The sequence below is a fragment of the Mytilus galloprovincialis genome, chromosome 5, assembly GCF_965363235.1.
Source record: "Mytilus galloprovincialis chromosome 5, xbMytGall1.hap1.1, whole genome shotgun sequence".
NCBI classification, from domain to species: domain Eukaryota; kingdom Metazoa; phylum Mollusca; class Bivalvia; order Mytilida; family Mytilidae; genus Mytilus; species Mytilus galloprovincialis.
This window is the reverse complement of record NC_134842.1, coordinates 80,675,012-80,688,171: the sequence shown is the minus strand read 5'-3', so window position 1 is coordinate 80,688,171 and position 13,160 is coordinate 80,675,012. Positions and strand designations below refer to the sequence as shown.

Sequence of the window (13,160 nt, the reverse complement as noted above, 5' to 3'; positions counted from 1 at the left end):
ATTGTACTCAGAAAAAGCAATGGAAAATGTATGGCACATTTCATACATAGACTTATAGAGGCAAGCTATTTTTTATCAATAAGCTAAAAGATCATTAACCACATGGACCTGCATAACCTGAAAACATTTAGTAAATTATAAAACATACAAATCTTAACACTTGCTGTACAAAGAGTTATGCAAATATACATGCAGATCATATTCTTATTCCCCAGTCCAATAAACATTCCGACGGACTTTCATGCAAAATTGTGTGATTTCTTAACAACATTCCAACGTGAATAAACAAAATATTGTGTTTGGACTTACCGGTATATATATTTTCCCATCTTTCTTTAGTGATAAAAAAGGAAAAATAATCAAATGTGGCCAAAGTTTTTATACATGTTTTCACAAATTTATTATGTAGTGTCATTTTCTATTTTTAAGGAGACTAATTTTGTATTCATCTTTAAAAAAAGAAACTTTTGATAAAAGTGGCAGATCCATTTGATTTTGTAGTTATCTATTTTCGTGGGTCCAGGAATAGTTGTGTTTTTGTGAATTTTGTGTTTCATCATTATAATTCCTGGAAAGGGATGAAATCCACAAAAACTAGCAACCCAAATTGAATAATGAATTCCAAGTTACTTTTTGAAGGAAAGTTAGGAAACATTTTGTAAAAAAAATAGTGCAGTAAAATCCTATCTAAACTGGGACTGAAAGACCCAAGATATATTTTCATATTGCAAGATTGTAGGTTACTAAATTTAGAAATCATGTTTCTTCTTTTTCCTGTAATACAGTGTATGCTTAGCCAGGTTCTGTTTTACTAAAGGATCAATTTCAACTGTTCCCCTTCATGACACAACCTCAATAATCTATATTACCTGTTGTGGGGGACCAGTCATTGTGTGAGTTTTACCAGATCCTGTTTGTCCAAAGGCAAAGGCTGTACATGCATACCTGTAGAAAAAGGAAAAAAATAAAACATAAAATAACCATCTACCACAGTACTTGTTTTTTTATATACTGTAATTTCAGAAATTATTGAGAACAATGTGAGAAGGTTATAATAGCAAAAATTCAAACTTGCATTTAGAAATATTTTAAATGAATTTAACAAGATTTTTCTCAACATCGCAAACTTTAAAATCACATTTTAGTCTAAAATGACAAAATCGCGATAATAAATGCATAAAATAGAGCTTTACTTTGACTTATAAAGTTGTCAATTGTTTTAGAACGAACAGCCTTGAAATAGTTTTTTTAGTGCATGTTGGTGGGTCCCATTTGTTTAAATTTTTTGTCTCCTTGATTTTGTAGTCTACACCCTTCAAATTATTATAGTTCTCAATATTTCTTTATGAATGATAGTATCTAATTCATTGTGTCAAATTTTATATGAAAAGATTTAACCAAGTTATTTTATGTGGGTGGATAATAAATCGGTGTTTCTTTTATCTGATCTTTTTGATACTTGCAATTAAACACAACATGAATTATTAACAACAATATATTTATGATGTAATTTAAAGCATATCAGAATAATTATCAATTCTGTCGAGTACCAGAAAAAGACCTTTTTATTTCTTTAGGGATCAACTTGAATGATACAATAAATAGGTTAGGTTGTAAGGTATACAGTTGTCATATTACTTTTTAAATTAACTTCTTTGCAGTGGCGGATCCAGAACTTTTCATAAGGGGGGCCCGCTGACTGACCTAAGGGGGGCTCACTCCAGTCATGCTTCAGTGATTCCCTATATAATCAACCAAATTTTTCCCACGAAAGGAGGGGCCCGGGCCCCCAGGGCCCCCCCTGGATCCACCTATGCTTTCTGCCCCGATATTTAGTTACCAAGCCCAAAATTTATATAGAATGCAGGGAAAATAAGTGAACCTCTAAATAAACTTATTCTAAAAGACATCTAGAAACTGACAATGAAGGTCAGCTGGAAACAAAAGTTTACAACAGAAGAGATGATTTCAACTTCCTAATTTTGCCTCAATTGTAAATTCCAGTTTATATTGTCATTAAATTTTCATTCTGATTTAGCATTAATTAATCATACATGAGGAAACAGGTTCAGATTTGTAAATTAAAGTTGATAAACTTCGGTAAAAATCAACAAAGTTAAAAGTTCAACTGAGATACATTTGCAGTCCGTATGTCAACAAACAATAAAACAAAAGATTTTTTAAATCTTTACAATTTAAAGACGTTTGTCATGGATGGGGATCTAAATGCCAGCTGGCAGGTGATCAAATGCTAGACAAAAAATGTACAGCTTAAAGTCCATTGAGTCTATATAAGTGGGTTAATAACACATTGATTCTAATGAGAGATTAATTACAAATAGTTTTATAAATTATCTTTAAAGTAATCAAATGCTGTATTATTCATTTATTATTATGAGTATTGTGATCCTATAGTCATAGGGCAGGGTTTACAATAATATGAGGCAGGCATTACCTGTGAATGGGGACGAACTTTGTTTAAATTATTTTTTTTGTATTTTAAATATTTGTTAAAAAAAAGATACGGAAATACCGTAACGTTTCCGATTTTGGTTCTGTTGTTAGGGATTTTACTTGTGACGTTATTTAAGTTATGACGTCATGTTCAATGTAAACAAAGAAACGCAATGCATCAGGTAGGCCTAACGTTTATTCATACCAAAGACAAAGAATGATTAAAAATGAAATATTGGTATTGTGTTCCTTGAGTTCCTATATTTTACTAGACTAATCAAAGTCTCACGACAACAAGACCGGAAGAAGGAAGTAGAGTTATGTGTTCTGCGCAGATCCGGAATTTAAAAAACACGACAAAAAAAAATTGAACGATTTTGAGTTCATTAGTACAATGAAAAATTCGGGAAATTTTCCCGATTTTTTTTTTTTTTTTTTTAATTGAATTTTCTACTGTAATAGGGGACTTCGTCCCCTTATTACTTTGCTTTTACATTTGTTGGTTTTACAGTTTTGAACTTTTAAACAGAAAGATAAGACATGATAGGGGCAGATCCAGCCATTTTAAAAAAGGGGTGTTCTAACCCAGGACAAAGAGGGGGGTTCCAACTACATGTCCCCATTCGAATGCATTGATCAGCTAAAAAAAGGGAGGTTCCAACCCCCTAAACATCCCCCCCCCCTCTGGATCCACGCCTGAATGATGAATGAGATGTCTGCTGCTGGTGAGATTCTAAATAAATGAAATCTGTATTGTGATCCTAGTCATAGTAATTTTGGGGCCCTTTATAGCTTGTTGTTCGGTGTGAGCCAAGGCTCCGTGTTGAAGGCCGTACTTTAACCTATAATGGTTTACTTTTTAAATTGTTATTTGTATGGAGAGTTGTCTCATTGGCACTCACACCACATCTTCCTATATCTATTGTGTAGGGCAGGGTTACAATATTAATATTGCTCTGCTTTTACAAAATTTGAATGAGAAAAGGGTATTGTATTTAAATAGTTACTTTTATTGGTAGTTTAACAGCAATAAAAATGTTTATAGAGTGTTAAATATGCTTTTTTATTGAGGTAATGCCAGAGGTTTCTATAGTAAATTTAAAAATTCTTGTTTAAAGGGAGTTTGTGATGTTTAAAGTCATATATTCTATTTAGTTTGATTTATGGTTATATACCCGTGTTACGATCCCATGGTCATAACAGAAAATATTGAACCTATAAAAGACTGATTATATATATTCTGAATATATCTACCAATCTTATTATCACACAATTTTTTTAAACATATGTCTACAGACATTGCATGACTATTATTATGTAAACTTAATTTTTGCCTTTTATCTGTTTAAAAGTTCAAAACATAAAAAAAAAAAATGAAAAAAAAGTGAGTTCAAGATTTCAAGATGTATGCATGCATGAACTAAGTGAAATTTGTGTTCAAATTGTAAATAAGGTATAACAGTACTGTAATTTAAAGAGTTGCCACCATCAAATGCAGTCTTACTGGTGACATGTACGTGTATGTAAAATTCAGATTTGGATAAAAATCTCATATAAACATGGTATTTGCGATTGGTTAGGGTTAATTCTGGATTATTATTTTTATATATCTTATTCATCGAACATTTGAGATTTTCAGCCAATCAAAATGGCAGTCATAGACATTTATGGATTTAACAATACATTTTAGCCAATGAAAAATGATGTTACATAAGATTGCAATAGAATACTTGTACTTACCCATTGATAGACATATCAATTAACTTTTTAACCCCAGAGTGGTCAAACACATCTTCCTGCAAAGCTTCTGGTTCAAACACAACATTGTATACAAACGATCTGTTCACGGACACATGATCAACCTGAAATACACAGTTCAGAGGTCTACAGTTGTACGCAAAGTCTTCAACATCAGTATTCTTCCCAGAATTTTCAAAAAGTACCAAAGCAAATGAGACAAGGTTTCATAAACATTCTATTATAATATCATCCAAAAATTTCACCAGGGTAAAAAATAGTGCTTAAGGCCGTTTTGATTCAATCAGTTTTCCTATGGTATTGATATTAAAGGTAATTTGGATTTCTTATCCCATCAGCAGTTAAACCCAAGGATGTTAAAGAGAGAACTTTGTCAGTTTTGCTTTCTTGGATGAAAAAAAATGTCTTCTCTGATCTAGTATAAATATTAAATGGAGATGTCTGCGGCTGCTGAGATTCAAAATAAATGAAATCTTTAAAAACTAAACATTTTTATTTTAAGACAAAAGTATGAAAAACACAGTATTAAAGTGTTTTTGATATAAATTTACAAACATTTGAAAAACATAGTAAATTATTAAGCAGGAAAAGAAAATTGTTTTCTAACTTGCATTAAATGTAAAGTATATAGGTAGAAGTTGTAGAAGGTTTTGTAGAACCATAAGAGCCATCTTGCACGTAAAAAAAAACCTGGGAATTTTGAAAAGTTGGTAGGTATGTGATAGTTTTTCAAATTTTTTATATCAGTATATTATTTTTTAATTGTTGATGAGCATTTTTTCCTTCAACATGTTCAAGGCTAGAGAAATAGCCAAACTCAAGTAATAGAAATGTGTGTTTACTGATTCCAATATCAAATTAAATGAACATGAAAACTGCAAAATAAGAAACATAAATTTACCTCCACTCTGCCCTCTCCATGGAATTTTGTTACTAACTGATCTTTTCTATCCCTCTCCTGGCCATTTGCAGGTCTAACTCTGAAATGGATAGAGATTATTACATCTAGACATTACTTATATAATTAGTCAGCATACATGTGGTTCAAAGAAGTAAAGCTTTTGGACGCACTACGTTTGCACGCATTTGGGGATTAAAATATTTTACGTTTGCGCGCAGCTTTTGATTACATTTGCGCACATTCATTTTACAGGTAATCTCAGGTAAAAATAATAATTCATAGATATTAAATTATAAATGACTATACTTTATTGGTATTTTCATAATAGATATGACTATCAATTATTAATTTTGAAAATAGTTTGTTAATTCAAATTATATATTGTTCATATTGAATTCTAAAACCCCGTTATATCTTAAGTTCACGTTATGATAAATGGGCTATGTCACAGATTTCTTAGACTTTTTTCTACACCTTAGACTTGTTGAAATGTATTGCTGAAAATCGAACAAAAATATGCGGCTTTATCTCCTTTTTTCCCTGCCTAAGAAGAGACTTAGACTAATGGAAGGGGTACTGATAATTGCAAATAATTGAACAAATTGATAAATAAATAAGTATTATGACCTGTATTTTCCCTAAAATATTATTGATTGAATTCTTTCAAAATAGGTGCCTTAGGAGACTTAGACTAATGGAAGGGGTACTGATACTTGTAAATAATTGAACAAATTAATAAATAATAAAGTATTATGACCTGTATTTTACCTGAGTTTACCTGTCAAAAAAATGCGCGCAAATGTAATGGTAATGCATGCAAACGTAATGCACCGAAACTTTTTTAAATCCATGTGCTATTATTGTTTTGTCGATTTCTGGGGGAAGGGATGTTTGCTTTCCAGAGGCACATTTTGGGGGGCTGGGCCCCCTTTTCAGGGAAAAATTTGGTTGTTTATATAGGGAATCACTGAAGCGTGACCGGAGCTGACCCCCTCTTAGGCAGTCAGTGAGCCCCACTTTTGAAAATTTCTGGATTCACCACTGCTTTCTGAAGTCCATTACATGTGGGCTGAAGGTCTGATGCTTTTTCATAAAGGGTAGATAAAAATGAAAGGTTTACTAGCTCTGACCAGACATATATTCATATTATGCTACTGTTGTAACCTATCATATCCACAGCCAAGGGTCCGCAGTTTGTGCATTTTCACATCTTCAGAAGAAATCTGAGGATAATTCCTTCACAAGTGCACTACGAAAATGACTTCTTTGGATTAAATGAATATTTGAAATACAAGAAGATCTGTCAATTTTGTTATTGTGGTCAGACTCACTTTTATTTGTGAGAAAATCCTGAACGCCACCTTCTTCTTCTTTATTCTTTCCTCCACTATCTGGAGTACCACTACTTTTGTAGTGTAGCACGGATTAGCAACTGATTTACTGTAAGCAACTGTGTGCATGTGCAGGAATATTATACAGTGTATATGATCGGTGCATATAATACCAGTATTATTTCGCCTAAATATATTGTTCTAGATACTGGTGTATTGGATGTCAACACAGCCTGGCGTACCCACCACCAATTTACAACGCAACGGCAGTTGGTCTTATCCAAATTGAGCTAAGGCTGCGATCCCAGCTAGGAGCTCAATTCAAACATAAACTTTAAAATAACTTAATGTCAAATCACTTTTGTAAACGTGCAGGAAACTGTTCCATCACCATACTATATACATTTGAACTCCATATAAATCACATACGTTATATCAATTATACACTAATCAATGTCTATTACTTTAAAAGTTCATGCACTGTGGCATATATATACTAAAATCTAAAATTACTTCATGTACCACCAAATTATCAATGTTACTGTGGCAATTTGTCACCAAAATTATAACAGGAAGTCATTAAACTATGAGCCAACACAAACGCGGGTTTAATATTCCGGAAATATTTTATATATAGTCTGAGAGTACTGTGCCAGTTATATAGTAGTCTCAGATATATTAATGGACTTAAAAAAGCAAACACTTCTCCCCAGTTATCGACAAAACAATAATAGCACATGGATTGAATAAAGCCTTACTCAAAGTCTTCTTTGTACCGTGAATTATCGGAGATTTTACATCTATCATTATTTTTAAAGAATACAAATAATGTTGTGAATAATATATGACGGTCACGCCGAATCACGAGATTTGTTAGTGCTACTGTCAATGTACTTATTGACTCGGCAGAAACTTATATGCACACGGGAGGTGTAACGACCTAAAGAAATGCGTAGTTTTTTAATACATCAGAATTGTGAACAATCCGTTTGTAAATAGAATCTTATCCTAAACGTGTAATTCAGCCGATCGTAAAATAAAGTTTTTGCTCATCAAAGACTGAACTTGTCTGATAAAAAGATTTCCGCTACTTTTCTTGTCAAAATAAAGACATCGCAATCACATTATTTTTACTGAAACATTCAGTATTTGACGGTTTCGATGATACAATAAATATTGCAAGCATGGGTCATTTAAACAAATCTTTCCAAATGTTTAAACTTTGTTTGATAAAACGACTTAAAGATATAACCCAAATCATTGTTTCAAATACACTTGAAACTATTTTTACAGCTATAAGATACGGTTTTAAGGATTTGTACTCAAAGATTAAAGGCAAATTTTGGATAAGAGATTATTGAACAAACTGACCTTCCTTGAAGGAGGGAAACACACAAACTTTGTACTGGGAGACCTAATGTGGTTGGGGCCTAAAACGTTTTTTATTGTAGCCATGGAATGATAAAACATATCCGAGAACATTTGCTTAATATTTGAATCCTGGTTTGTCATTAAAGTTTTATTCCATTCAGGTCAAATCGAACATGTTTGTTCCATGTAACAGTACACCTTTTGGACATACACATAAGAATTAGCATGTGAAAATTTCTTCCCCTCGAATAAATAACAAGAACTAAAACTCCTCATACAAAATATGCAATAATTCAATTTGTAGATGACAACCCACAAAAAAGTGCTATCACCGACGCAGTTGTTAGAAAGCTGAAGAAAATTAATAATGAGCCTAGCACGCAATCACTGTGAAATCTTGAACGGTTATCCAAACAGTGACTTCTTTCGAGTTTGCATCGTATACTATGTAACCATAACTATAGTATAACTGAGACCAGCGGTCGACTGTTTCCGAATAGTTTACTCTCGTTATCCATAAACAATGACAGTATATATAACCAATGGCGGATAAAGAAATTTTATAAAGGGGGCCCGCTGACTGGCATAAGATGCTCCAGTCATGCTTCAATGATTCCCTATGTAATCAACCATATTTTTCCACAATAATTTGTATTGCCATGCATTAAGAACTAACCTAAGAACAACGTTGATGTGATCATCCAGATCATCTCCTGAGTTTTCTGTAGGCGCTGTCGACGACAAAGTGGTGGAACTCCTGCAAGTAAAATAGAAAAATAATTAGAGGTGATCTATATATACACCCAGCAATATAGACTCTAGTGACAATCATACCTACTCTGTTCAGACGTTGACCTATATTTTAAGGTCATTTTGACTCTGGTGGTTGTCATACCAGATTGTATCAGACGGTGACCTATATACATCTAGGTCATTGGGGCTCTGGTGACAACCATACCATATCTCTTGTCAGCCCGTGATTTAAATCAACGGCTAACGACATTGTCTTCTCCAAATAATATCGACGATGTTTTCGATTACAACGAAGGATTCGCAATAAATGAAATCGATTAATCGAATAATCATCGACGGTCGGGACATTTTAAAAGTAAAACACGACCAAAACGAAATGCGGCACTAAGTATGATTTAATATTGTTAGTTAAATTTCATTGAAAAGTAAAGAAAACATGAACCTACCAAGTGTCCGTGTTCAAGCTAAATTTAAACGTAAAGAAGACATGAACCTACCAAGCATCCGTGTTCAAGCTAAATTTAACATGTTTTGAACTCTTTTTTCCTCCTGTCGGAGTAATACTCGGATTCCTGCTAGAATCATCCCTAGCACTATGTTTATTTGAGAGTATTCCCTCGTGATCATCAAAACTTTCTATGGATAACCTCGAAAGATATCCTTCATTAGTGTCATCCGGGATCTCCAAGTGATTGTCATCGCCGAGCATCGGCTTTCCCTCATTTATAACATATAAATTTGATGGTGTCGGGACCGCTGATCGGGTTGTAGAACTATCATTGGAAGGTGTCGGTCCCGCTGAATCGTTAGACAATTCCATTTGTACAGGTGTATCCCTTGGTGTGGAAGAATTTGAATCTGCACCTGACGCATTTTTATGCGATTTTCGTTTTCCAGCAGTTTTTGATTTAGAATTCTGTTGTTTGAAGTTCGTCCGTGCCGACATGTTTTCGACCAACTGTATCAATATTATTATTTATTTCTCATAAAACGGAACAATTTCTGAATGCACTAAATATATAATTGTCCTCTACTTGGAATAGTTTATTATCTTAAAATAAAACTCCATTTTTATCATTTCGTTTTTTTACGTTTGTAAAACAACATTTTCATTTATAATTCCTCATAATGAAATAAAATAAATCGCGTTAATCGTCAAACAAAGCCTGTGTTTTTGAATCAGTGGATAATTTGAATGAATAAAAATCTGGATTAGAAGATTATAAAAAAGAGTAATACATTTATGTTATTAATATAGAAATATTAATGGTAGGCCACTTAGAATTCCATACTTGAACAATTGAACAATGGAATGCGTTTGACCTATTCGAATTTATACAAAGACAGAAAACGGAGCACTTCAAGTCTTTTGTGCACTGTGATAATCTTTGACTCTAGTAATCAGAAAGCCGTACGAGCGAGCGAGAGAGAGAGAGTGATCGCGCCCTCATTCGCAGATACATGTTTGATAACGTGTATGTTGTTCTTGTATAACAAACTCTATAAAGATTGTTTACTACAGTCATGAACATATATATACTGATCCGAGCTACAGATAAGCTTCATTCGGCTTAGTTACAGTTCATCTGGTCATGGCTACTTTCACTAAATTCAATCAAAAGGCAACGCAAGAAAAAATCAGATAACGAGACATCTTGAGCAAAAATATAATTTTAGATTAACGTTACGAAAGCAGATTTTCTCAGACCGATGAAATTAATTACCTTATCTACATAAAACAGCATATCGAACACAAATATTTATCTCTACAAGAGATCCATTAGGTTTCATCTGGGATTGAAGTCGTAAAACTTTGCTCAGGGCTCGGAGCACAAAAATCATCCTCGAAACATGAAATCCATCATTTTGATTGGTTGATTTTGGAGTATGAGTACAAAAAACTGACTCAAAAGTTTTATGACTTCAAGGCCTAGACTCGTTACTTTATTCCATAGTAAAAGAGCATGATACGTTATGTTGCATCTTCATGTTTTTAGACATCAACTCAGTTCAACTCATGACTAAAAGTGCTTTGATACTATCTCTTCATTGATGACACCGGAACTTGTTCCTGTATACAATTCATCATAAACAGACGAAAACAATGCATCTCGACTTCGTCTCGTAAGACAACAATACAAAATATATTAAATACAAAAAAGTCTTTTAATAAATTCACAATGTTATTATTGACGAGAATTTTATGTTAATTAAAAACTAAAGAACTTATCAAAATGTGTTTTATACTGCTTCAGGACACCCTGCGATGTTTGGTAAACATGTGTCTTAGAGGTTTAATTATTTCAAGTCGTTAATATAATGGATAGCTTAAGGACTTGCAAATCATTAAACATTTAACGTTTAGATCGATCGACTATAGATTTTCAATATCTAATAATGGAATGACTTGAATAGGAAATGGATACACTTTAGATTGTTTTGCCTTAGCAGCGCTGGGCGATAAAATCTAGAATAAAAAGAATTATTTATGAATTAACCAATTAGTGAACGAGAATTCTAAAACAATCTGTAAGACAAATTTCATTAAGGAGAATGACACATCCCGTCCTGTCTTTTATCTATAGAAGAAATTTACAGATAAATCTATGTTGATTAATGTTTTTTTTGCTTTGTTTTTGGTCATGGTGGTTGCTTGCTTTCAATCTTTGGATATTGCTCGTTGTGGAAGGTCGTTTGATGACCTATAAAGTTGTTAACTTCTACGTCTTGGTCTCTGATGGAGAGATGTCTCATTGGCAATCTTACCACATCTTCTTATTTTTATATTGAACAATTTTCCAATAGATCGTCGAGTCCATTTATTTTTCATTCATGTCTTTGAAGATATGTCACACTATGAATCTTTTCTTCGCATACCTTTTACATGTCAGATTCTATGTTGGTTAGATATATTGTTATAAAACTGGACACCGGGCAGATAGCTACCACTTTCAGTGTTTACTATTTTATTTAATTGTTCTTAGTACATTTTCACTGAACATATATATATATATAATAAGTACGTCTGAGTCAGTGACAACTCTACAACAGATTTATCCATCGGATCACCAGCAATGATGGTGATACATGGCTGTGTACATTATGTATATACAACTCGTCTAAACATCAACCCAACAATGTTAGATCTGTAAATTTGCTTTCGCAAAAATTTGCGAAAGCAAATTTACAGATCCAACATTTTTGGGTTGATGTTTAGACGAGTTGTATATATATATATATATATATATATATATATATATATATACCAAAGCATAAACACTTCGAGGCAAACACGATGACGCCCGAATGAAGTTTCAAAGGAAAACAATAATTATGACACCATATATACATTGTTGTAATTTAAACTAATTGTCTGATGTTATGAGTTATAGCAATTTGAAAGTATGTATAGAGTGGGGTGCTCATTTTCGCCATATCTTTCCATGTTTTCTACAGTTTATGTTCAGGTCTATATGTTTTTGAAGTATACTGATATTTCTATATGAAGATAACTTCAAATGCAAAACATTCCTAAGCTTGAAAATATGTTTGTTTGAAAATAATCATCTGTAAAGTTAGATTAAAGGGTGTTTGACATTTCCTGATGTTTTGTCAATGGGGGACACATATTCGCCGTTTTTACACATCTATTTAAAACCAAATAACTGCAGCTTTATATAATATTTATCAAATAAATTTCATTATAGATGAACAGCAGACATTTCAAAGGTGTAAAAACAGAAATTCAGGCCAATCAGTGAAAAAATTACTAAAAAAAAACTTCCTTGAAAATCGTGTTTTTCATTCAGAAAATTGGCCGAAAATCGTTGTCCGTTTTTCGGTCCTTTGCAGTAAGTGCCGCAATTTTGTTTAAGTTTAAAAAATAATCATATTTGTTATAAAAATATGATTTATCGGCATATTTCTTCCATTTCAGCCATTCTTTGAAGTTTTTCACCTCAATGTCATAAAACGGCGAAATTGTGTCCCCGCCGAATATGTGCGCCCCACTCTAGATCAAAGAGAAACATTATTTTTTTTATTTTTTTTAATAACAAAGAGTTGGATGGGTAGAGGAATGGGTCTCATTTCTATAGAAGGAAGACTTAAATGTTAAATCATGATTGTATTTCGGGAAACATATCATTATTTTGGGAATTCCTTTTAATATATACATAATTGAAAGTTTTTGAAATGTAGAAAAATAACTTTTGAGTGCAAATTCTTTGACACTTTTACATGTTTTATGTCGAACAAAAGCGAGTGGCAGTTTACATTTTGTTTAAATTCACAAACGTTAATCAGAGAGATCTGAGAAGTTGAAATTCCTCACCCAAGTTGTACTATATTGCACTGCAAGACTCTGAGTAAAGAAAAAGAAATTTAACTTCAATAACCCCAGTCTTTTTGATTATTTACTTGTAATTGAAAGTGTAACTTGTTGACCTTCGAGACCAAACTATCATCTCAGAAAATCGGAATTGGATACACGTCTTATTTAAAAACTTTTAGGGGTCAAATTTAGTGATTAAAAGGATATTGTGAGATCGACCTTCGTAATTCATTTTGACCACCGTAAGTGTACCTTGCCA

General features: G+C 32.7%; 1 protein-coding gene across 7 annotated transcripts in view; it reads right to left on the bottom strand.

The window, feature by feature from the left end:
* Positions 1-13,160, bottom strand: part of LOC143076486 (kinesin-like protein KIF12) — a 77,047-nt gene that overhangs the window by 46,270 nt on the left and 17,617 nt on the right. For 3 of the 7 annotated variants that reach the window (XM_076252285.1, XM_076252286.1, XM_076252284.1), the window contains 5 exons: positions 8,492-8,572; positions 5,114-5,192; positions 4,195-4,316; positions 870-945; positions 310-333 (listed from right to left, as the gene is read on the bottom strand). In XM_076252285.1, coding sequence (XP_076108400.1) covers positions 310-333; positions 870-945; positions 4,195-4,316; positions 5,114-5,192; positions 8,492-8,572 — 382 coding nt within the window. Of the gene's footprint in view, positions 1-309; positions 334-869; positions 946-4,194; positions 4,317-5,113; positions 5,193-8,491; positions 8,573-9,065; positions 9,641-13,160 lie in introns of those variants that run through there. The other 4 variants (XM_076252279.1, XM_076252282.1, XM_076252280.1 and 1 more) reach the window with 3 other exon arrangements.